Raw genomic sequence first — 21538 nt, forward strand, 5'->3', positions numbered from 1 at the left:
ACGCTCCCTACCGGGGAGCAGCGGGAGGCTTTTTTGCCTGGGGCAGCAAAAAAGCCAGAGCTGGCCCTGTTGACCAGGCCTATCTTAGTAAGCAAGGTTATCTTCGTTTATTCTGCTTCTTTTAGCTAATTACTATATGCTAGGCCTCTGGTCTCTTAACCAAACTCTGGACTTTGGACCTGTAAAACAGCTAACACAATCCATATACCAGGTTGTTATATAAAATGCACATGAATTTTAACCCTTCAGTCTGGCTGTCTCTCTCTCTCTCACACACACACACTGTCTCTCTGTACAAACCACCAGTAACATGCTGTCCAGGCAGAAAATGACATAAAATGAAGAGTTTAGGGCAGTCAGCCTGTCTGTATCTCACAGGCCACCATCACCACCCATCATCCTCCCACTAAACCCAACACATGAAATTAGAGCCAGGCGTTACAGCCCTCAGCAAACAAAACTGTTCTGGGCCCCTGGCAGAGAACAGGAGGGACCGAGCTGCACCATCACGGGAGAGCCCTGCACTGGCAGGGAATTGATTTAGTGAGACGTACCCAGATGATCCTGGCATGTGACTGCCCCCCGTGTCCTCCACCCCTACTGCAGAGGAAGGTAAGAAAACCCCACGGTCTGCCAATCTGACCTGGGGGAAATTCCTTCTGTCACGGACTCACAGATTGGGCCCACTCTTGGTCCCGTGCGGTCCGTGGGGGGGTGCCCCTTTCAGTGCGACAGCCCTTCTCGAGGGTCCACTCTCTCTCAGGGTCAGGCCCCTCCACCTCCTGGAGCCGCACCTCTCGGAGCCTTAGCACGTCTGTCTCTGCCGTGGGTCCCCTCAGGGAGTCCACTCGCTCCGGACCCCCCGGGCCTCCACCCCCAAAGGGGTTGATGCCACCATGTTCTCTAGACCGGAGTGACTCTCAGCCAGCATAAAACAGGAGGGTTTATTGAGAGTTGAACACAGCACAGGAAACTCTCAGGGCCTCAGCCCAGCACACCCCAGTCTCTCTGCATCCAGGTGGGCTCTGCCTGCTTCCCCTCTCCAGCCCCGAGCCCTCTTGTTCCCAGCTGGGCATCTGAGATCATCAGCCCCAGACCCCTCCTCTGTCCATTGTCTTCTCTCCAGGTAAACAGGGTCGTAAACCGGGGCCTCCTCTCCTGCTTCTGTCCTGTGGCTGGAACCGGCTGGTCAGGTCACTGGGTCCTCACTCTGCAGCCCATTGTCCGCCCACTGGCCAGAACCGGCTGCGTCTCCTCAGCTGGGCCTCTGGGTCACCAGGTCACCAGGTCACCGGTCGCTGGGGTCTCCATCCTCCTGGCCATCGGCTGGGTCCCCACGTCCTCTCTCCAGTCCTCTGCAAAACACACTCCCTCTCCACTCACCTTGTTAAACCAAGTTTCAGAGTAACAGCCGTGTTAGTCTGTATCCGCAAAAAGAAGAACAGGAGTACTTGTGGCACCTTAGAGACTAACAAATTTATTAGAGCATAAGCTTTCGTGGACTACAGCCCACTTCTTCGGATGCATATTGTTAAACCAGTAATACCCAGGGAAACTGAGTCCCACCCCCTCTGCATGCAAACCATTGAAACTCCACAGAAAACAAGAACCCCCCCTCCACTTTGTCACACCTTCCCAGCCCCACAGATGGTAAATGAGGCAAGAATGATTTATCTGGGGGTATTATCATGGCCAAATGCTCATCTGGTCTAATTCAGTGGTGCTGTGATGACTTCAGTGGAGCTGTGGCTGATTTACACTGAATGGGGCTCTGACCACATTGACTCCAATGGAGCTATGGTGGATTTACACTAGCTGGGGTTACCCACTGCAACTCTAGCAATGGGCTTCCCACAGCCCCTCTGCGACCTCAGCGCTGGGATTCTCCCCACAGGGCCTGGCCTGTCTGAGTGATCCCCTTCTGGTTTTACGTGACTAGATCGTGCTTGATGCAGACTCGTCCCAGGAAAACTCCCGTGACCTTGGAAGCTGCCAGAGGCATCTTAAAATGATCTCCATGGGGTGGGATCTGAGTTACTACAGAGAATTCTTTCCAGGGTGTCTGGCTGGTGAGTCTTGCCCACATGCTCAGGGTTTAGCTGCTCGCCATATTTGGGGTGGGGAAGGAATTTTCCTCCAGGGCAGATTGGCAGAGGCCCTAGAGGTTTTTCACCTTCCTCTGCAGCGTGGGGTATGGGTCACTTGCTGGAGGATTCTCTGCACCTTGAGGTCTTTAAACCACGATTTGAGGACTTCAGTAACTCAGGCATAGGTTAGGGGTTTGTTACAGGAGTGGGTGGGTGGGATTCTGTGGCCTGGAGGTCAGACTAGATGATCATAATGGTCCCTTCTGACCTTAAAGTCTATGAGTCTATGTAGCTAGCAACGCTCCAGCCCTGGTAGTGAATATCAGACTCTGAACGAAGAATTCTGATGGGACGCCTGCTCTCCCCTGCTGACAGGGCCTGGGAACAGGAGACCAGGGCGAGGATTAGCCTGTGTTTGCTTCAGACAATTGCTCCCCACACTCCTGGGAGCTAATGGTCTCAAAGGTGAAAGTATCATTCAAATACTTGGGTGAGTCAGGCACTTTGCCACAGCGGAGACAATGAAGCGGCTGTTCCTCATCCCTGTACCGTGAGAGAGGTGAGTGCATCTGAGCCGGAGAACGTGCTTTGGTTTAGGGACAGAGGGACTGCCAGAGCAGGTGAACCCAAGGTTCCTTCCAGCCCAGCCTCTGCTCTCAGGCAGCTGCTTCATAGGATGGTACAAGAGGCACCGTACAGAGGGCAGCTAAGAGTTCACCTGCCTCTAGTGGGTCATTTCTCCCTAACCTCTCTAGTTTGGGGTCAGCTCATTCCCTGATCAGGAGGGGTTACCACCCTTCCTGCTTTGTGCAGTCCTCCCGGATTTCATGCAGCCTGGCACCTGTGCAGGCTCTCTGGACGCTGACTTTCCTGCATGGGCAGGCATTGGAATCTGAGCGGAAATCGTGCAATAGACATAGGGGCCAACAGAGTCAGCTTCCAGCATCGCTCAGTGGTTTGTAACACTCGGCATCTCTGCACCCCACCTCCCCTGAATTCAACAGGCTGGGGACGGGTGACAAGAGAAGAACCAAGATAGATAGATAGATGATGTGCAAGAGACAGCAAGATGGGCTTGTATGAGGATAGATAGATAGATAGATAGATAGATAGATAGATAGATAGATAGATAGATAGATAGATGGGGTGGATGGGGATAGATAGATAGATAGATAGATAGATAGATAGATAGATAGATAGATAGATAGATAGATAGATAGAGGGGGTGGATGGGGATAGATAGATAATCTAACTATATTGGTTGGTCAGAAGGGGACAGACAGGTAATCAAACTATCTGTCTACACTAACAGGACATTGTTCACAATTGATGTGAGAGGAGGCAAGATGAGAGGAAGGATGGTCCAGCGGTTAAGTCATTAGCTGTGGATTTGAGAAACCTGAGTTCAACTCTTCTGCTCTGACACAGGGTTCCTGTTTGTCTATGAGCTTTTCTGTGCCTCCAATCACTGGCTGTAAAAACGGGGAAGCTAATTCCCTCCCTCGGAGGGGTGTTGTGAGGATAAATACATTTAAAAATCTGAGGTGCTGAGATGCAACAGTCATGGGGTCTAGATAGATACCGGAGGAGATGCATAATTCACTCTGTTCTAGCTGTTGTTGCTCTGCATAGGGGCGGAGCAGATGGAGCCAGGAAACCAAACGCCAGTGACAGAATTCATCCTGGAGGGATTCCCGAACACCAGGGAGCTTTCCTCTCTCTTCTTCCTCCTCTTCCTCCTCCTCTACTTGCTCACCCTGCTGGGCAACGCCCTCACCCTGCTGACTGTGCTCTGCGATGCCCGACTCCACGCCCTGCCCATGTACTGCTTCCTCGGCCACCTCTCCTTCCTTGATGCCTGCCTCTCCTCCGTCACCCTGCCCAAGATCCTGGCTGGCTTGGCGGGGCCCGGCGGCAGGACCATCTCCTTCGGCGGCTGCGTGGTGCAGCTCTACGCCTTCCATTTCCTGGCCAGCACCGAGTGCTTCCTCTACACAGTGATGGCCTACGACCGCTTCCTGGCCATCTGCCACCCCCTGCGTTACAGCGTGGTGATGAGCAGAAGGGCCTGCGTGGGGCTGGCAGCCGGCACCTGGCTCACCGGCTCGCTCCATGCCACGATCCACACCACCCTGACCTTCCGCCTGCCCTACTGTGGCCCCAACCGGGTGGAATACTTCATCTGCGACATCCCCGCCATGCTGAAGCTGGCCTGCGCCGACACGGCCGCCAACCGAGCCGTCATTCTGGCCAACATCGGGACGGTGGCAGCTGGCTGCTTCCTGCTGATCAGCGTTTCCTACGCCTACATCGCGTCTGCCATCCTGAAGATCCGCACAGCCCAGGGGAGGCTGCGGGCCTTCTCCACCTGCAGCGCCCACCTCAGCCTGGTGCTGCTGTTCTATGCCCCACTGCTGTTTGTATACGTGCGCTCCTATTTGAGTCACACATCTGACGGGGCAGTGGCCATGTTCTACATCATGTTCACCTCCCTTTTGAATCCTTTCATATACGTGCTGAGGAACAAGGAGATGAAAAAGGCCCTGAGGCGACTGGCTTATGGACAAGCGCTGTCCCTGAAGCTGAAACTTTCAAAGAATCCCGAGAGAGATAAACGCTGAATTTCCATAGGGTGTTCAATTCCTTTAGCCACCTTTGAGAATTCCAGCTGAGTGTCTGTTTATCGGAGTGAGACAAGGTGGGCGAGCAAGGTAATATCTTATCCTGGAGCAACATCTGTTGGTGCAGGGGACAACAAGCCTTTGACTTCTGAGTTTCACAGTCTCACAGAGCTGTTCCTCAGCTCTGAAGAAGGTAACCAGAGTGTCACAGCTAAAGATCAGGAAGGGATGGATTGTTAAGCATAAGGGGTCACACATGCAGGACACCACTTAAAATGCAATGTTGGGCAATTAACGTCTCTGCAGTTGTAGGACAAACCAGGGTTAGCAGACAACAGAGTTTTACAAATTGTTGTCATGAGCCATATAACCAGTGTCTCTAAGTCCCTGGTTTTTAGTGTCCAGCAGCGTTATGAATTGGGGTTCCCAAGTTGTACAGGTCTCCTTTGAGGATGAGGCCTGATAGATCAGACATGGAGCTAACAGGATTTTATGGCAAATCAAGGGTAAGGGTTGCACTGTGGAAGGAAGGTGCATTCCCTCGGAACATGAGTGTACAGCATGAAAGGGGCAACACAAAATCCTACAGAGACTCCAAGGAGGAGCCACAAGGAGTTGTGCTGCACTTTGGAAGCAGAAACCAACCCGGCACCAAGAAAGATCAGTGAATATAAGAAATGGAGCTTAACCACTATCACACTTATCCAAGTGTTCTGTTTATCTGCAGTGTAAAGTAAATGTGATTAGGAAGTAAAAACCTGTATGGAAGTGATTTGTAAATGGAAAAAGAATATTTGTATTAAAATGAAGCAATTATATAAAAGATTGAAATGCCCTAGATTGGAAACAAATCCAACGAATGGTTTGGAGTTAAATCTATTGAGAAAATGTTGTTTAATAATGTATAGTTTATGAATGTGCGAACTGTTATTGAATTCCACCTATCTGCAGTCACTAGGGTTTGGTTAAAAATGGTTAAAAAACACAACTGAAAGTACTTTATGGACAAAAAAGTAAACTTTTAAAATGCATAAGGCTGCCACAGTGAGACAGCAATGAAACTGGAGGGAGTGTGACATGGGAAACTGGTACGTCAGTCACTCTGAAACCAAGCTGACAGAGATGCTGTGGGAACATGACCAAGCATTTCAACAGAAGCTAGCAGCAGACATACCGTATCCATTACATGAGCAAGGGTTCTAACTGTATTTTGAAAGTCAACAAAGAATGAATTTAGTAAGAGTTTTTAACTGTTTTCTATGTATGATGTTGTAAATGTGTTTTTAATGTATAAGTTAAAGTTAATTTCCTATCGTGAAAGGTAAAAAGCAAAGCCAATGATGCTCAGTAAATGGGAAATATATGCTATGTAAAGTAAAAGAGGCCTTAAGTGGCATAGAACAAAGAAGCTCTGCCCTCTTTTATCACCCCAGAAAAGATAAAGGGAGGTAATACTAACTGGCACAGGGTCAGAAAATCAACAAGGGTCCAATGCCATGAAGTTCAATGTGGAAAGCGCTACAGCTCCTACGGTTTGGAAGAAGTTTGCTTTCCCTCCCCCAATAGTGTTACAAGACAATGCAAGGTCTGGAAAGTCCCACACTCGTGCATCTGTTTGTCCCTGGGGGATGGTTACAAGTGCAGGTGGAATGAGTTGCCGGCATGTGGGTTCACTTTAGGGGAACAGGCTCCAAATTGCACAGTGTGGTTGAGACACTGGGACGTTGGTAAGTAAAAACTGCCTATGCAGGTGATAATGAGTATTATGTGATGGCTGAAGAGAATTGTGTCTGGTATGGACCAGGGAATGCTATTCCAGTTGGCCCAGGTTCTGTTCCACACCTCAATTTCCTGGGGTGATACATGGAAAGACTTTTATATTTTGTACCAGCTTTTCATACTGTCATTAAAATAAAAGCAAAGTTAAAATCACCAAAGGATGCTTTAAAAGCAAAGCAAGCTTATAAAGTGGAATTGCCCCCTAATGGGTTGTCCCAGAGGAGGTGAACTTGCACTCTGGGGTTTGTACTTAAAGCTAATATTGATGGTGGTTCAAATAAGTACAGCTTCTGTGGTCTTGAGTTTGTGTTGCTGGGTAAACTTGAAAAAGAAAGCCCAGAAAGGGAGGAAGATGATGCAGCTGAAACGACTGCTAATATAAAAGAGAAAGACAGAAGCAGGGACATGTAGCTGAGGCCTGGCCAGACATGAGTCATTAACACATGGAGGCAGGTCTCATTTCTTGTAGGATAGAATTAGGGAGGTAAACAGATCATTAAACAGAATGTCTGTGCTAAATAAAGTAAGTAAGTTTCTGAGCCAGCTAAGATAAGAGGGAGAACACCCGAGGATGCCCATTTACTACAAACAAGATAACAGTGGACAAGATAAGTTAGGAATGTAGAGATGAGGTAAGGAGTTGGTTGAGTGTGGACAATGCTTGGACAGAGCATGCAGCAAAGTAACCAAGCCAACCCCAAAACGTGTGCTGCAATGTATAGTACATGCAATGTAATGTGTGTGTATATAATCAAAAACAACAAGGAGTCTGGTGGCACCTTAAAGACTAACAGATTTATTTGGGCATAAGCTTTCATGAGTAAAAACCTCACTTCTTCGGATGCATCTCACGAAAGCTTATGCCCAAATAAATCTGTTAGTCTTTAAGGTGCCACCAGACTCCTTGTTGTTTTTGTAGATACAGACTAACACGGCTACCCCCTGATACTTGTGTATATATCATGTATTTAAAGGAAGATGCTGGCTGTCTAACTTTGGATGTGTGGTATGTCACCCCCTACACTTGAGTCGGATCAACTCAATGTAGCTTTGCTGTATGCCAAATAACGGGACCTGAGTGATGAGCTCTGCAGTAGAAGTGGGGTTTTGATCACAGAGAGCTGGATGAAGTGTCAAGCTCTTCTGGATCAGCTGAGTGGAAAAGGTCTTGGAGGGAATCCCAACAAGCAGAATCACTGGGTTTATGGCTCATTACAATTGGATGTAACATACTGTGGTGCCTTCCTTTGTGCTATGCCTGCAGAGGTGTTAAGTGACCATTTCACTTCAAGCGGTCTCCAGCCACGAGTGTGAACCCCTGATGAGAAAGTGTCTCATACAACATAAGAACCTGAAGAGAAGTGATAGACTGAGCATTTTAATTATTGCTGCAGCTGCCTGTGTTACCTTCCTTACGGTTTTATTCTCAGGGCCCAAGCATCATTTTTTCGGGCCCAGTACAAACATGTAACATACACATGTACATACACATACCGCAATCCTTCACCCATACATACAATCTCACGAGCACGACTCTCTCCTGCGTCTTGTGAACCTTCTGAACGGGGTGGTGCGAATCGTGCTGCTACTTGACGACCTTCACGCATTAGATGGGAGTCCCATGATGCATGTTCTGGCAGCTTTTCTTTGTCATCAATTGCCAGTGCCACAGACACAGTCTCTATATTGAAATCATTCTTGTCTTATTTTGTTCATTTTGCTTCCCTAGTTACTATGTTGCCTGACTGCAGAAAGGCCTTGTCTGATTTGAAAATCTGGAGGCTAGTTCCCTTTCTTTTACCTCCTTACGTTTCTGGCTGCCTGGTTTGTATTTAGAGCCACCACCAGACATGGCAGTATGGGGTGTGTGTAGGGTGACCAGGTAGCAACTGTGAAAAAACGGGACTGGGGTGGGGGGTAATAGGTGTCTATATAAGAATAAGTCCCAAAAAAAGGGACTGTCCCTTTAAAATCGGGACATGTGGTCACCCTCAGTGTGTGTGACTGTGAGTGAATTCGACACTTACTCACAGATATTTTGGGCCTGTAAATCCTACCAGAAGAAGCAGCAGCTTCTGGCTCCCACTGTCTTATGGTGCTTTGCCCCCCGCTCCCCAGCTGTCCCTCCCTCCTGCCTATGCACAAGGAACTGTGGGACTGGTAGTTCTTATCTTGGTAGACCATGTCACACAGAGGAGCACAAGTCTCTGTTTCTCAGTCTCAAACTACATGTCCTAGTTTAACGGCACAAGCACGGTCTCTATTCGAGAGAAGGGCATGAGGCCCAGCAACTCTCTGTTCAGACTGCGGCTTGAGGGTGCTTCTGATTAGCTCCAGCAAATCTCACAAGATCTGGACAATAGATACATAGATACAGGGAAATAAGTTTCTATAAATATCCTTGGACATGGTCTACAATTTAGCCGCAAAAAGAACAGGAGTACTTGTGGCACCTTAGAGACTAGCACATTTATTAGAGCATAAGCTTTCGTGGACTACAGCCCACTTCTTCGGATGCATCCAGACTGTAGTCCACGAAAGCTTATGCTCTAATAAATGTGCTAGTCTCTAAGGTGCCACAAGTACTCCTGTTCTTTTTGCGGATACAGACTAACACGGCTGCTACTCTGAAACTTGTCAATTTAGCCTCAATTTCCTCATGGTAATGGGGATTGCAGCCTAGGCTGGGGCCCCCAGGGCCTCTGGGCCCTGGTAAAGTCTACCCTTCCCTCCCCCCCCTCCCCCGCCATGTGAGGGCCCTGTTTATACTATTACTTATCACCGCAGTATCTGAGCAACTTCCGTATAAAATCAATAGTCCAGATCACTGAAATCAATGGGAGGATCTGGGCCCATATCCTTTGTATTTAGCTGTGTGACACTCCAGACCTGGGAAACGCTCTGCTTAGCTCGAAAACTTGTCTCCTCCACCAACAGAAGTTGCCCCATGAAAAGTATTATCTTACCCACCTTTTCTCTCCCAGACCCTGGGACCCCCATGGCTACAACACTGCAAACAATATTGAATCTATTGATCAATCCATCCATCATGTTCTGTATAACTCAGATGAAGAGTGTTGAAGCCTAGTTATAATAATGACCGCAGCACATTTTCCCCTTGTGGAAACCTGTCATATATTTATGCCGAGTGTTAATAAAGACTGATCCTTTTTTTCAGTAGAAAGCCTGTGCAATACTTTAAACAGCACTTGCAGTTGTTGCCTGATCCTTTTAATGATAAATAATAATGGTACTGATTGCCAATCCTGAGGCCTTTTCATCCAAAGACTTCAGACAGCTTGAGAAATGTTTGCTAAATAATCCAGCTGTAAGATGCCTCATTGGTGGCTCTAGAGTAGCCACTTCTGGGGTGGGATGCTGTGGCTGTTTTACAGAACACTATAACAGTGCCTTACAGTAGAGGAAGAAAAGTCCTGTAGCCAGTTCAAACCAAAAATGTGAACTGAAGAAGCCAAAATGATACAAGCTAAGTCTGAGTTTGGGCTGGATACCAGGGCTAACTCTAAGGAAAAGCAACAAGGTCACTAGTAGTAAAGTGTTGGTGTCAAGTGTAACCCAAAAGAAGGAAATTCCCACTGCATTGCACCTCCTAGCACCACCTTGGGTCATTGGGGTCAGCACCAATTATGAGGGGAGAGCGCCCCCTACTGAACCTCCCACCCTGCTCCCTGCAGCACAGCGCCCCCTAGTGCCCTCCTGGGGCTTTGGGGTCAGCACTGACTGAGGGGAGAGCGCCCCCTACTGAACCTCCCACCCTGCTCCCTGCAGCACAGCGCCCCCTAGTGCCCTCCTGGGGCTTTGGGGTCAGCACTGACTGTGAGGGGAGAGCGCCCCCTACTGAACCTCCCACCCTGCTCCCTGCAGCACTGTGCCAGACTAGGGCACCGGGGCCAGCCCCGAATCAGATCCGTTCCCCAGCACGGTCAGCACCAGGAGCAAGAAGGGAGTTCAGAGTCTCTGCCCCATTTGACACTTGGGGTCTCTGACAAATGATACAACGGGGTTGGGAGCTGGCGCCCGATGTTGCAGTGTTTCCACTATTACGTGCTGAGCCACTGCCAGATGCTTTTACAGAGCCAGTCGAACAGCCACTTTGCTTTAATGACCCTCAGAGTGGACTGGAGCCACTGCCCATCTGCCATTCCCAAATTCCCTGGATTAGGGGCAGATTGAAGCTGGCATCACTTAGTGGGGAAAGGCCTCTGTAGCGAGGCGGTGGGACACCCCACAGCCCCGCTGAGGGCCGAACCTCCCCTACTACCAACGTGGGCGGAGCCACCGGGTCCGGCGCCCGCCCCTCCGAGGTCACGGCCCCGACCCGGAAGTATAAAAGCTCGCCTGCAGAGCTCAGTGGAGTCCAGGCCTGCGGAGAGAGCAGACGTCCCTGGCCGAGCTCCTGCTTGGGAAACAGCCGCAGGCCGCGAGCAGCCTGCTGAGTCACCGGGCCGGTCGAGCCTACCTCTCGCCAGCTACCCCGAGGACGACTGGCCAAGCCTGCCCTGGGCCAGGTACCCCGAGGAGGACTGGCTGAGCCTGCCCCCTGCCAGGTACCCCGAGGAGGAGCCGAGCCTGCCCCCTGCCAGGTACCCCGAGGAGGAGCCGAGCCTGCCCCGTGCCCGGTACCCCGAGGAGGAGCCGAGCCTGCCCCCTGCCAGGTACCCCGAGGAGGAGCCGAGCCTGCCCCGTGCCAGATACCCCGAGGAGGAGCCGAGCCTGCCCCGTGCCCGGTACCCCGAGGAGGAGCCGAGCCTGCCCTTCGCTGCCTACCCAGAGGAGCCCATGCTGGTGGAGAGCACCGAGGACACTAGTACGGCCCAGGTACCATACGAGGGGGAGTGTGGAAGTAGCCCGGGGGCAGCCGACCCCAGTCTGGCTGCTGCACTGCCAGAGCCGATGTCGGTGTGTTGCGGCCAGGATCCCCACTGACAGCAGCGAGTTTCCGTCGCTGCTAGGGCCCCGGGCTGGGACGCAGTGGAGTGGGAGGGCCTGCGTCCCCGCTGCCATCCATTCCTTGGGTGGCAGACTCCCCCTTTTTCCCCTGGCCTAAAGAGGCTGGGTGCCTGCCTGACTATTTGATTATTGCCCCACCCTGACCGAGGGCCTGGGCTGCTCCAAACTCTGACCCAGCCCCTGCTTAAGGGCCTGGATATTTGCCTGACTGTGTGATTACTGCCCCACCCTGATTGAGGGCTCGGGGCTCTTTTCTGACTGTAGCGAGGCGGTGGGCTACCCCACAGCCCCGCTGAGGGCTGAACCGCGGCCCAAAACTACTACAGCCTCATATCCTATTCCTAACCCCCTGAGCCAGGTAGTGCCCCGGACCTAGGACCAGATCATAGCCAGCTGCCTCTAGAGCGGAGAAGCCCCGTTCCCCACCCCCCCGAGCCAGCCAATCCTCCTGCTCCAGGCCTGGATTGGAGCTGGTGTCCCCAAGAGGGGGAAGTTCCCCGTATCCCATTTCCAGACCACCCACGAGCCATCTGGCTGTCACAGGGTTTTTAAGCATAATGTGCCATTCTGCTTGTCTTTAGCATCCATTTGTAAGTGATTGCTGCTGAGAAATTCTCCATGGACCCCAGGTCCATTTAGTCAGTAGGAGTAAATCAGCTGAATTCCACTGAACTCGACTGACCTCTGGCTGAGTTACACCCGGTGGGGATCTGACTTTATATTTTTGCTTCTGCCTGCTGCATCCTAATTGTTCTCAAGGGACTTTGGGCCTTGCTAATATCTCCCCTGGGCTTAGCTCTCCTCTGCACACAGCCGGGTTTTCTTGAGCTACAATTGCCACCTTTTCCAAACATACACTCGCTGTTTGCCAGCCTCTCACACTGCTGCTAACAAGCCCCATGGGGCATTAATTCAGAGCTCTCTCTAATGAACCCCGGGGATTGCACACCTTGAAAGCAGGTCGCAAAAGCAACAATTAAAAAGTCATCGCAGGGAGGAACTGCAGGATGTTTAACGAGCCGCAATGAGAACCAGAAGTTACATGGTAACATTTTGCCCTAGCAACAGGAAAACACTGCGCAGCTCGTTAAAGCCCTAGTTACAGCTCTGCGGCTTTCTCGGCTCTGTCTGCTTCACAGCCATCAGCGGGCCAGAGACTCAGCGGGCGTAATTTGGCTACTTGAATTTACACCAGCTGGGCATCTGGCATCACTGAGTTTATCGCAGAGACACCAATTCACCCAGCTACCGATCTGGCCCATTGACTCCAGTGGAGCTATGACCGATTTACAGCAGCTGGTCAGCTGTCTAGTCTGGGCTGTTAATTCTACCTTTTACGAAGACAAAACCGTCCTGCGAAGAAGGATAAAGTGTCTCACACAAAATAAGAACCTGACAGGAAGCAACAGCCTGTCCATTTTAACACTGCTGCAGCTACCCGGCTGGCCTTCCTTAGGGGTTTATGCTGTTACTTATCCTCATGGTCTCTGAGCGACTCCCATATAAAATCAACATCAATAATAAAAGCCCAAGTCCTGGCTGAGATCAGTGGGAGTCAAGTGCCTAAATATCTTGGAGGATCTGGGCCAGAGTCCTGGGTGGACTTTGTGGCGTCTCTGGCCCGTCTCCTTTTTGGGGGTAAACACTCTGCTTGGGACGGGGTTGCTGAAGGCTGATCTAGGTGACACTAGATGAGAACAAGGATGCTGCTGATAGGAGCGAGGCTGCCCTCTGGAAAGCAGGAGGCTCACATCTTAGATCTCCCAGGCTCCAGCCCATTTGTTTTAACCACAGGGCTGCTATTAGCATCCCATCTGCTTTGGACAAAACTGAATCCCAGGATGAAATTCCTTCCCTCTAGGCTAGTGTTATACAATGAAGTATAGGGACTGGCGTCTTCTGAAACAGAGAGTTTAAGGCCAGAAGGGACCGTTAGATCATCTGGTCTGATCTCCTGCATATCACAGGCTGGAGAATTTCTCTCAGTAGCCCCTGTATTAATCTCAATAAATCGTGCATGGCTAAAACATCTTCCCAAAAAGCCTCCAGTCTGGGTCCAAAGACTTCAAGAGATGGAAAATCCACCACTTCCCTTGATTGTTGAGTCCAATAGATAATCACCCTCACTGTTTAAAAAAAGTATGTTTTATTTCTAGGCGTGGAGGAATCAGATTTTTATTGGCAAATGTTGGTCAACATCGATTTCCCTGTCCATACCAACCGATGAAAAAATATTTCCATCTGTAAAAACTGAAATTTACAGATAGGTAAAGATAGGTAGAATTCTGCTTGAGAATTTATGATAGTTTAATTTAAGGATACTTACTTTGTATATTTTCATATGCGATGTTGACCCTCCCCCCCCCCGGCTAATTTTGTACAACTAGATAAAAATAATTTTAAAAATGCTTTAAAATAACCATGGACATGATCCATCAAAATTATAAAAAAATAAAAACTGAATTCTGCTGAGCCTACTTATTTTGCATTTGTCTGGTTGTAACCTCCAGCCATTGTTTCTCGTTCTGCCTTTCTCGAAAGCAACTTGGTCTGGTGGACTGAGCGTTAGCACAGACAATAGGAGGTTTTATTATTATTGGCAGTAGTGCTGGGGGGGGGGGGGCTAGATGCACAGACAGATAGCCCAGACCCTTCCCTAAAGAACCTACAGTCTAAGTCACCTCGACTCTGCTATATGAACGTGGGCAAGTCCTTTCCGCTCTCTGTGCATCTGTTTTCCCTCCACACCTTGTCTGCCTTCCCCTGCTTCCCATGTAATCTCTTAGGGGCTGGCGTCTTGATCACGGTGTGGCACTAGCCTGTTTTGGAGATGGGACACCAGGCCCAACGGATCCTCCAACCCATTCTCAGAATATACCGTAAGGCAGCGGTGGGCAAACTACGGCCCGTGGGCCACATCCAGCCCGCAGGACCGTCCTGCCTGGCCCCCGAGCTCCTGGCCCGGGAGGCTCGCCCTGGCCCCTCCCCCACTGCTCCCCCTCCCCCGCAGCCTCAGCTCACTCGCTCTGCCGCCGGCGCAATGCTCTGGGCGCAGGGCTGTGAGCTCCTGGGGCAGCACAGCTGCAGAGCCCGGCCTGACCCGGTCTCTGTGCTGCATGGTGGCGGTGGCGTGGCTGGCTCCAGCCAAGCGGCACGGATGTAACGCCGCCAGCCACCGGTGCTCCAGGCAGCGCGGTAAGGGGGCAGGGAGTGGGAGGGGCTGGATAGAGGGCAGGGGAGTTCGAGGTGGTGGTCAGGGGGCGGGGGTGTGGATGGGGTGGGAGGGGGCAGTCAGGGGCAGGGTGTTGAATGGGGGCAGGGGTCCCGGGGGGGGCAGTCAGGAAGGAGGGGGGGTTGGATGGGGCAGTGGGGGTCCAGGGGCGGTCAGGGAGCAGGGGTGTGTGGATGGGGCAGGGGTCCCAGAGAGGCCGTCAGGGAACAGGAGGGGTTGGATGGGACAGGAGTCGGGGGGGGGCAGATAGGAAGTGGGGGCTGCGCCATGACCCCCTCCCCTAACCAGCCCTACACCCTTTTGTACTCAGTCTTTGTTATTCTCTCTCTCACACACACTTCCCCTCTCGTACTCAGGCAGGATTTAAGAGCTTGGCGTCCCTTGGTATTTAAAAGCAAAGAACTGCGTTTACGCCAGTCCCATCTCTTCGTGGTCAGCTCCACTGAGCACAACAGAGACGCCTGCGGTTTGTAAAACTCCATCTGCTTCCTACTGGCTCATCTTTAACTCTCCACTGTAAGGGGACTTCCAGCCAAACGCCCGCCCCTCCCTGGGCGTGACCTCCGTTGGCCTCCCTCGCCCTGTTTTCCCCACACGGGCGTCACTCAGTGAGGGAGAGTAGGTTCAGCTCCAGTTACCAGGGAGAGAGCAGAGCATGCATTGCTACCAGCAGTTCCCAGGCAGCTCCCCGCAGTTCATGATATTAAGGATCATGGGTGGCTCTGAACAGGGAGATTCCTTCACCAGGTCCTTGGACACCACTATCGTTCTCTCCGCTTCCCCAGCCTGGGCCCTCAGCTGTGTACTTGCACTAGTACTAAATCCACTGCAGCCTGTCAGGGAGGTGGGTATGTGTGAGCGTACGTGCAAAGACTTGTAGAGCCCTCGGGAGCTATGTGTGAAATGTTTTTACTATCTGCACTCACATGCCACCGAGATGAGTGTCAGGATAGACAGATAGTGCAGCAAGAGGGAGGGATGGACAAAGCAGCGGGCAGCGTGGCTAAATGGTTGCACAGACAGACGTGCAGCAGGAAATCTAGCTAGCTATTTAGACACTGGGTCAGGAAAGCGAGGGAGCTTGATAATGAAGCATGAAGACTGCAGAGAACGAGAAGAGACATTTTCCTTCCTCCATATTCTAGTAACCAAACACTCAAATATAAGCTAGTTTTGAAGAAATCGCGGTCATTCCCGACACAACAGAAAACATCACTTCCTTGGGTATAAGTAGTCTGCAACACTTGTACTTGCGGATTATTCATCTAGACACGTGAAATCTACTGAAGAACATAAGAACGGCCAGACTGGGTCACACCAAAGGTCCATCTAGCCCAGTGTTCTGTCTCCGGACAGTGGCCAGTGCCAGGTGCCCCAGAGGGAATGAACAGAACTTGTAATCACCGAGTGATCCATCCCCTGTCGCCCATTTCATTACCATACTTTCACTGGGGTTACATTTCAGGGGAGGGAAAAGGCTCATCCTCTTCAGCAGTTTGTGGCACCAATATAATATAGGCAATGTGGCTGCCTCTGGCTGTAGTCCCGGGGGCCAGTCAGGCCCAGCAGGGATGCACATTTCAAAGAGGCATAAAAGAGCTGAGCACCCAACTCCCTTAGTCCCCTTTGGAATCTCTGCCGAAGAGAGCCGGGGGAACCTGCTGTTGAGAATGGACAAGTCCGATGGGCACAACGAGTGAGATGTGAACAGGCTGGTTCCTGTACCCATGTCCCTCTGAATTCAGAGCAAAGAGTGTTTCTATTATCAAGGGGCAAATTTGAGGAGGGGGAGGGGCAGGTAACCTTCAGATTGTGAGTCAGATTTCAGCCCAATTTAAGCCAGGCCGACAGCCCGCGCCCATCCAAGGCCCGTGCCCTCTCCAAATTCCACCCATCACTCAAGCTGCCACCACAGCCCCCGCTCCTCCCCACAACCCACCTGTGTCTAGAAGCCAGGCTCCGCCCACTCACAGCACCCACTTGCTCAGAGCAGTTCTACAAAGTGACTCCCTGGGACTCATTTCCTGGCTGTCTTAGGCCACCCGGAGCTGCTGCTGCGGGTACGAAAGAGGCTCCTAGTTCAGGAGGCGGAGCTGGTAAATTTGCCCCAGAGGGAGAAGTAAATCTACCGTGAGGGGAGTGAACCTTTTGTACTGAACGGGGAACACCCGGCTAGACAACTTCTTCGCTGAGGGAAAATGGGGAGACCCTGGCAGCTGTTCCCACGCCTGCTGCTACTGGTGGTGAACATTCCCTGTAAGTCTGGGGGCAGGAAACACGACAGAAGATGCTGAACGTGATGGTGGATATAAGAGACGAGGACTAATTCCCTGACTTTCCCTTTGCTTTGCTAGCCAGGCACTGTTCTCTGTACTGGATGGGGATACAGGACTCCTGGGTTCAATCCCCAGCTCTGGCCTGCTGGATTTCCTTCCCCTTTCTGTGCCTCAGTTTCCCCTCCCACCCGTTGCTTAGCAATTTAATCTGTAAACTCTTTGGGGTAGGGGCTGTCTCTTATTGTCCCTTTGGGAACTTCACAGCCAGCAATAATCTAGGGCTAACCCCCTAAACCCAACCCCTAACCCCAGATTATAGCAATCTAGGAATATAGCAATTTAGGAAAATAGCAGTGGTGGGCCAGATGCAAAGCCCCTGGAAATGAAGAGAAACTCCCCCGGGCTTTGCATCCGGCCAGTGTGTGAATGGGGCAGAGATGCCCTGATATCTATGGGATGTGTCTTTTGCCTTCTGCCCACAGGGGGGAGCTGCCAGGCCGAGGTGCACCAGAACCTGTCTGCGGTCACTTGGGAAGGGCAGAACGGCAGCATCTCTTGCCACTACACGATGAGCAATTTCTGGAGTTTGCAGTGGTTCAGGCAGCTTCCCGGAGACCAGCCTGTCTCCCTGCTGATTCTGGTGTCCGATGGGAAACAAACCAAGGAGCCCAACCTCACCGCGGAGCTGGACAAGGGGAAGCGGCTGAGCTCGCTGCACATCCGAGAATCACAGCTGGGAGACGCAGCCACCTACTTCTGCGCCGTGGCGACACGGTGACACAGGAGCACTGGCAGCCTGTGCAAAAACTCCCCAGCTGGAGGGTAACTGTCAGGCTGGCTGGCGGGACAACGCCACCTACTTCTTCCACAGAACATCTCTGAGCGTGCTTCGCCTTCCTTGACACGGTCAGCCCCCAGCACCCTGGTGAGGCAGGGCAGTGCGAGGATCCCCATCGCACAGGTCCGGAGCTGAGACAGAGAGGCTGAGGAGGGAATGCACTTGCGGGATACCTCCTTGGTAAGGACGCCTAAGACAGTGGCTCTTAACCTTTCCAGACTAGTGTTCCCCTTTCAGGAGTCGGATTTGTCTGGCGTACCCCCAAGTTTCACCTCACTTAAAAACTACTTGCTTACAAAAATAAGACATAAAACTACAGATGTGTCAGCCACACTGTTACTGAATGATTGCCGACTTTCTCATGTGCCCCTGGTTGAGAACCACTGATCTAAGGAGCCTGAAGGTTTGGAGGGAAGAAGGAAATGAAAAGATAAAATATAAAAACAAATGAACAGGGAGAAAAGAAAGAAAAAAAAGAAGAAAAAAGAGATGGGTGGATTTATAGATACATAGGGAGAGAGACAGACAGCCAGGCATTAGAAACAGAAATGGAGATACGTAAGATACTCCAGTGGCACAAAATAGCCCCCTTTCTTGGGGGAGCATTAGACACTGAGGATTTAAAAACTACTTGTTTACAAAATCAGACCTAAAAATACAGAAGTGTCCCAGTCATACTAGTACTGAACAAATATTGACTTTCTCATTTTTACCATATAATTGTAAAATAAATCAACTGGAATATAAATATTGTACCTACATTTCAATATATAGTATATAGAGCAGTATAAAGAAGTCATTGTCTGATGAAATTTTAGTTTGTACCAACTTTGCTGGCGCTTTTTAGGTAGCATGTAGACAAGTAGCTAGGCAGGTAGCTAGATTAATTGATGTACCCCCAGGAAGACATCTGTGTACCCCCAAAGGTAGGCACACTCCTGGTTGAGAACCCATGATCTAAGGAGCCTGAAGGTTTGGAGGGAGGAAGAAAACTAAAAGATAAAATATAAAAACAAATGCAAAGAAAGAAAGAAAGAAAAGTGATGGGTGGATTTATAGATACATAGGGAGAGAGAGAGACAGGCATAAGAAACAGAAATGGAGATACATTAGAAAGAACGATCACTGTGGCACAAAATAGCCCCCTTTCTTGGGGCAGCATTAGACACTGAGGATTAAGCTGAGACTGACCGATTGCCACAGACTGCGCCTCTACAAGACAAGGCTGAGACAGCGGCAGAGTGTTTGTGCATAGCTGGCACTGCCCATTCCCATGATGTCCAGCTCTGGGGATCACCTCTTTGTCCAGGGGGAGGCAAGTCAGAGTGTTAAACCCAGCAAAAAGGGAACTATTTAACACCGACACAAAATATACCAACAGTGACAACCACAGGGGGATTCACTTCAATGTGTACGTCTCTGGCCAGGAGGGGGCAGCATTTCTAACGAAGAGGAAGGAGATTGAGGTTAATACAGTTGCACCTGTCTATTGTCTCTGTGCCTGGCAGAGGGCAGCTTTTCCCCTAAGACATCAGAGGCAAAGGGTTACTCCAGGGCATGGTTCTATTTTTTTGAGACTAGGGGTTTGTCCCTGATTGGCTGGGCTCATTAATGTGTCTGATCCCTCCAGCAAAGAGGGCTGCAGACAGATTCTGCATCGCTGTCCTGGAGGCCGGGGAAAGCACCATCCCTTGGCCTCAGTGCGCTGAGGGGTAACCCGGAGCAGCAATGGAGAGGCAGCTGACAGCCTTGTCAGTGATACTGTCCATTCAGTTCTACTGTAAGTCTAGGGGGAGTTTGTCTGTCTAGACTGTGAGCTCATCAGGGCGGGGGCTTTTCCACACTGTGTCTGTGCAGTGCCCGGCGTAACAGGGATCTCAGTTCCTGGGGGTCTCTTCAGCGTCCGGCACAACGCCCCTCCCCCAGCTCAGTTCAGTTCTTTTGTAGGGTTGTGGAGGTTTTGTCTGTTGAGCTCTGGGGGACAGGAATTGTCTTTTATTCTGTGTCTCTACAGTGCCTGGCACGAGGGGCTCTGATCTCGGCTGGGTCTCCAGGTGCTTAATAGTAATTCATGGAGTTTAATGCCGGTAAGGATCTAATCTGACCTCCTGCGCAATGAACAGGTCACAGAGTTGCACTGAGTTACTCCAGTATTGAGATAATAATAATGTGGGGATGAGGAAGATCTGGTGCTTCAGCCACTAGACGTGAGCTCATTTCCTGGCTCCGCCAGAGACCTGACCTTGGGCAAGTGATTTAGGCTTGGATTTTGGAAGGAGACCAAAAGAGTCAGGTGCCCGAATCCCATTGAAACTGCAATATGCGTTGAGTTCCTGGCTCCTGTGGAAACCCCCTCCCTGATCGCTCGGTGCCTCAGTTCCCCGGAGCAGTTCTAGTCCCTGACGACCCAAGAGGCCTCTCCATTCTCCAGGAGATACTGTGCTGAATATCACAAGAATGGAGCCGGCACTCAGCTGCTGCTTATCGGAGTAGGTGCGTAGACTTTGATGGAGCCACACAGGTTTACACCAAGACCCAGAATATTAAGAGATTCTGATTTATTTTGGCTGAAGAAGAAACAGTGATAAGGAGCAACCACTGGGGAAGATGAGGGGCTGATGAGAACTGAACAAGCTCATCTGTTGCTTCTCCATTTGCCTTTGTCTACAGGGGTGAGCTGCCAAATTAAAGTGGATCAGAGTCCTCCATCTCTGACCAGATCCGAAGGGGAGATCTCCATTCTGACCTGCAGCTACTCAGGAACAGTGTCCAACGTACATTGGTACAGACAGTTTCCTGGGGAAAGTCCTGCCTTGCTGCTGAGCCTGTATGAGGATGGGAATATTACCCAGGGGCCAAATTTCATAGCCGAGCTCTTGAAAAGGGAGAGACGGAGCCATCTACACATCGACGGTTCTCAGCTCGCCGACTCAGCCGGCTATTTCTGCGCTGTGGAGACACAGTGAAACAAAGTGGCCACCCTCCTGTTCAAAAACTGTAACTGCTGGGGGGCCGTGTTGCGCCTTGAAAGGAGTGTATTGGAGAAGAAAGTAATTGCATAGGTCTCTGCAGTGAGTCTGTATTTTGTCTGGGAGGGAAGGGCCTTGCTGCTGATAGGGCGAGAGCAGAGGTGTCTTGCCTCTCAAGCAGGAGAAATGCAAATAGATTAAGAAAGCTCCAGGAGAGGATGGAGAAGCCTGCAGGTGATAAATACACGAGGAGCCAGGAACCCTTCTGTCACGGACTCACAGATCGGGCCCACTCTTGGTCCCGTGCGGTCCGTGGGGGGTGCCCCTTTTAGTGAGAAAGCCCTTCTCGGGGGTCCACTCTCTCTTGGGGTCAGGCCCCTCCACCTCCTGGAGCCGCACCTCTCGGAGCCCTAGCATGTCTGTCTCTGCCGTGGACCCCCTCAGGGAGTCCACTCGCTCTGGACCCCCCGGGCCTCCACCCCCAAAGGAGTTGATGCCACCCTGTTCTCTAGACCGGAGTGACTCTCAGCCAGCATAAAACAGGAGAGTTTATTGAGAGTTGAACACAGCACAGGAAACTCTCAGGGCCTCAGGCCTGGCCTCCCTCAGCCCAGCACACCCCAGTCTCTCTGCATCCAGGTGAGCTCTGCCTGCAACCCCTCTCCAGCCCAGAGCCCCCCTGCTCCCAGCTGGGCATCTGAGATCACTGGCCCCAGGCCCTGCCTCTGTCCATTGTCTTCTCTCCAGGTAAACAGGGTCGTAAAC

At 51.0% G+C, this 21538-nt stretch overlaps 1 protein-coding gene across 2 annotated transcripts; it reads left to right on the forward strand.

The window, feature by feature from the left end:
* Positions 1 to 3706: 3706 nt before the first annotated feature.
* LOC128846485 (olfactory receptor 10S1-like) lies at positions 3707 to 12846 on the forward strand. 2 transcript variants are annotated; one of them, XM_054045616.1, is made up of 2 exons: positions 3731 to 4642; positions 12820 to 12846. In XM_054045616.1, the coding sequence occupies exons 1-2, from the start codon at positions 3731 to 3733 to the stop codon at positions 12844 to 12846; spliced, it is 939 nt and encodes a 312-aa protein (XP_053901591.1). The 2 variants fall into 2 exon arrangements, with proteins under 2 accessions (XP_053901592.1, XP_053901591.1); XM_054045617.1 differs by lacking the exon at positions 12820 to 12846 and having other exon boundaries at positions 3707 to 4708.
* The last annotated feature ends 8692 nt before the right edge of the window (positions 12847 to 21538 follow it).

This window comes from Malaclemys terrapin, chromosome 12 (assembly GCF_027887155.1).
Source record: "Malaclemys terrapin pileata isolate rMalTer1 chromosome 12, rMalTer1.hap1, whole genome shotgun sequence".
In the NCBI taxonomy this organism is placed as follows: Eukaryota; Metazoa; Chordata; order Testudines; family Emydidae; genus Malaclemys; species Malaclemys terrapin.